The sequence below is a fragment of the Littorina saxatilis genome, linkage group LG11 (assembly GCF_037325665.1).
Source record: "Littorina saxatilis isolate snail1 linkage group LG11, US_GU_Lsax_2.0, whole genome shotgun sequence".
Classification (NCBI taxonomy): Eukaryota; Metazoa; Mollusca; class Gastropoda; order Littorinimorpha; family Littorinidae; genus Littorina; species Littorina saxatilis.
Window position 1 is genome coordinate 6,179,229 of NC_090255.1, and position 3,130 is coordinate 6,182,358.

The following is a 3,130-nucleotide window of genomic DNA, read 5'->3' on the forward strand; positions in this document are numbered from 1 at the left end:
GGAGAGGTTGCAGAGTCCGATGGAGTTCAAGACGATGCCAAGGACACACAGAGTCGTCAAGACGTACACCAACGGGCTGCTGACGTCGTCGTCGTCTTTGGAGGAGGTCCCGTAGAACGCCGCCCCGGAGAATGATGTGTTAATATGTGGCCGAGTACGGTTGAGGCGGCTGGGTGTGTCGGTGGTTGAGTTCATCTTGATGGTTTTTTGTGTGTGGGTCGTCCGGGGAGTTCCTGTATTGTGGGACATTATTTTGATTTGGGGGAGACTCAAAACGGCAAGCTTTTTTTCCCCTTTTTTTGGGGGTGGGGGGTGGGGGTGGTTTCACAATGTACCCTTTTGTTAACTTTGACAGACAAAGCAAAGTTATAAAGCACAGACTCAAAGTTTTCAGTTCTCTAATCTTTACTCTCGAAGACATGGGAAACGACCCATGACACAGGCGGAGCTAGCCGCAGCATAGCCTCCCATGCGCGTACATGGAAACACAAGTATAAAACATGGATAAGGAAATGGACCTCCGCCCATCAACACCTAACAACACGTGCAGGTTGTCGCGACAAAATTAATATCGCGTTACAGTTCACGTTGATTCTGCTGGTCGTCGCGATAGAGGGTAAGTTTGTTTGATGGGTTACACTTTTTGGATCCCATGCCACATGCATCCCATCCATACACCCAGAAATAATACACACTATACACTATGACCATTTTCTCTTTGGTTTCTCTCTCTGTTGGTTCACTCTAATCAATACAAAAATTATGTGAAAAAAGCTCTGGCAATGTCATACTCACTTACGCAAGACTCTTAAATTTACTGTATTTCTAAAATCAAGAAAAATGGCCACCAAACAAGTTTGTATATGTTGTGAAAGAGTGACTGCTCTTGGTTTTCATTGAGGCAAACTTTCCCACGTGACATTATAGGTAAGTCATTGTGTGGAAAGTTTGCCTCAATGAAATTAAGAGCATTCCCTTTTTTCCAACACATTCAAACTGAACCCGACAGAGTTATCATTACCGTACGGGCTTGCAAGCACATACGCACGACTTTTGGAATAAGACAGTCGTACGCTAATATCATACAATAAGTGGACACACAAAATTCAAATGATTCGTTCATCAAGCGCAGGCCTACTAGCGCATTTAGGTAAAGATTGATTAATTAGACAGATATGTTGAAGAGGAAGATTGAGAAATACACCCAGAAAAAGGACATTATTGAAGCGTGTGGAATACTCACTAGGAATCCAACTTATCCGCGCGTCGGAGAAAGACAGTCTAGTACTTATGTGGCATTTGAACAGACTGCAAATTAGTCCAGTAATGCAAAAAATAAAAGTTTGAGAACGATTTGGCATTGAGCTGGTCGAGTTCTAAAATGCAAACTTAGATTCAGCAATAATGACGTAACTGACATCGTCACCCTAAAACGTCATTATGTCTGACAGGGTTTTTCTTTACTCTCGGCTGGTCGAGACTACTCCTATCAGAAAGTCTATTTGCCCGAAACAATTTCTTTAGAATAGTTTTACTTGCATACTAGAATGTATCTGGCCAGTTATCAATGATAAATAAACTTAAGAAAACTTTAAAAAAATTAAAAAAACCATGACTCCAATAACCTACAATTCTTGGGGTTTTTTATGTAACTTTTTTTGGTGTCAATAATTAAACGTTACGATAACCTACAAATGTATTCGGTCCAAAGAAGCCAAACGGGGCTATCTGAGCTTAGAAATTGATCGCTCTTGCCGAAGCAATAATGATTGAACAATAAAAACCAAAAGGCACCTCCCCCCCCCCCCCCAGCCCCTCGACCCCCCCCCCCCTCAACCAAACACACACGTGTCAGCCCAAGTAACATCCGAAAACATGTCATTTGATCGCTTTTTCATTTCATTTCATCTCAGGTGCCAGGAGACTGGTTCCGTATAACTCTCACTTACTCTATTGCACATGTCGTATGCATTTAGAGTGCTTACTTCCCTTTGTATATCAGATCTTTAAATACCGCTCTGCCTTATTTGTTTAAAATCTCCAGCATATCACCACATACATGAAGACCTTTGGGTCGATGTTCTTGAGAATGTCTTTTTTTGGTCCAAAATTAAACGATTTTTTACTCAGCTGCAATTGCGTTTCTTGTTTTTACATTTAGTCAAGTTTTAACTAAATGTTTTAACGTAGAGGGGGGAATCAAGACGAGGGTCGTGTTGTGTGTGTGTGTGTGTGTGTGTGTGTGTGTGTGTGTGTGTGTGTGTGTAGAGCGATTCAGAAAAAACTACTAGACCGATCTTCATGAAACTTGACATGAGAGATCCTGTTGCCAGACACTCCCCGGACTTATATTAAGCCTAGCGCAGAACCGCGCGAGGTGACATGCGACTCATTTTGTGGAGGAGGGTCACAATTGTTATACGTCATGTATTTTGAATAAAATGTTGTTTTATGTTGTTCCGACAGAGTTATTTTCCAACATCGTCTATTCCCCCGAAAGCGGCGTATGGCTGCCTAAATGGCGGGGTAAAAAACGGTCATACACGTAAAATTTCACTCGTGCAAAAAACACGAGTGTACGTGGGAGTTTCAGCCCACGAACGCAGAAGAAGAAGAAGAAGAAGAAGAAGAACATCGTCTATTAAGGCGATATGAGGCATTACAATCACCACAATTAAACTTGGAGAATACATGGACTAACTTAGTTTTCTGGGGAGTTATTGAAGTGACTTATGAAAAGAAATGAAAAATATGTGAATACTACAGGACATAGACTGCCGTTGCTATGGAAACTGGCTTAAACAGCGCCATGCATTCTACACTGCCCACCCCCATCCCACCCTGAATAACTGTGCATATTTAATGGTTGATGGTGTGTGTGTGTTAGTGACTTTAAGTCTCCGTGTGTGTGAATGAGTGTATGTGCGCCTTGAGTCGCCTGTTGGTGAGATATGTGCGCGTTACAAATATTCGTATTATTATTATTATATTGGATTTCTAGGAAACGGTTTTACAGCAACATCATACTTCAGAAATGCTTAATATTTGACACAAAGATACACATGACTTTTATCTACAATCATATAGAACGATTTTTTGAGAAAAGACTACAGTTGAATTTATACTAATT

General features: G+C 41.2%; 1 protein-coding gene across 1 annotated transcript in view; it reads right to left on the reverse strand.

The window, feature by feature from the left end:
* Window positions 1-195, reverse strand: part of LOC138980800 (uncharacterized) — a 9,270-nt gene extending 9,075 nt beyond the window's left edge. Inside the window, exon 1 of the mRNA XM_070353687.1 lies at window positions 1-195. This exon is cut by the window's left edge and continues 123 nt beyond it. Coding sequence (XP_070209788.1) covers window positions 1-195 — 195 coding nt within the window.
* Between the last annotated feature and the right edge of the window lie 2,935 nt (window positions 196-3,130).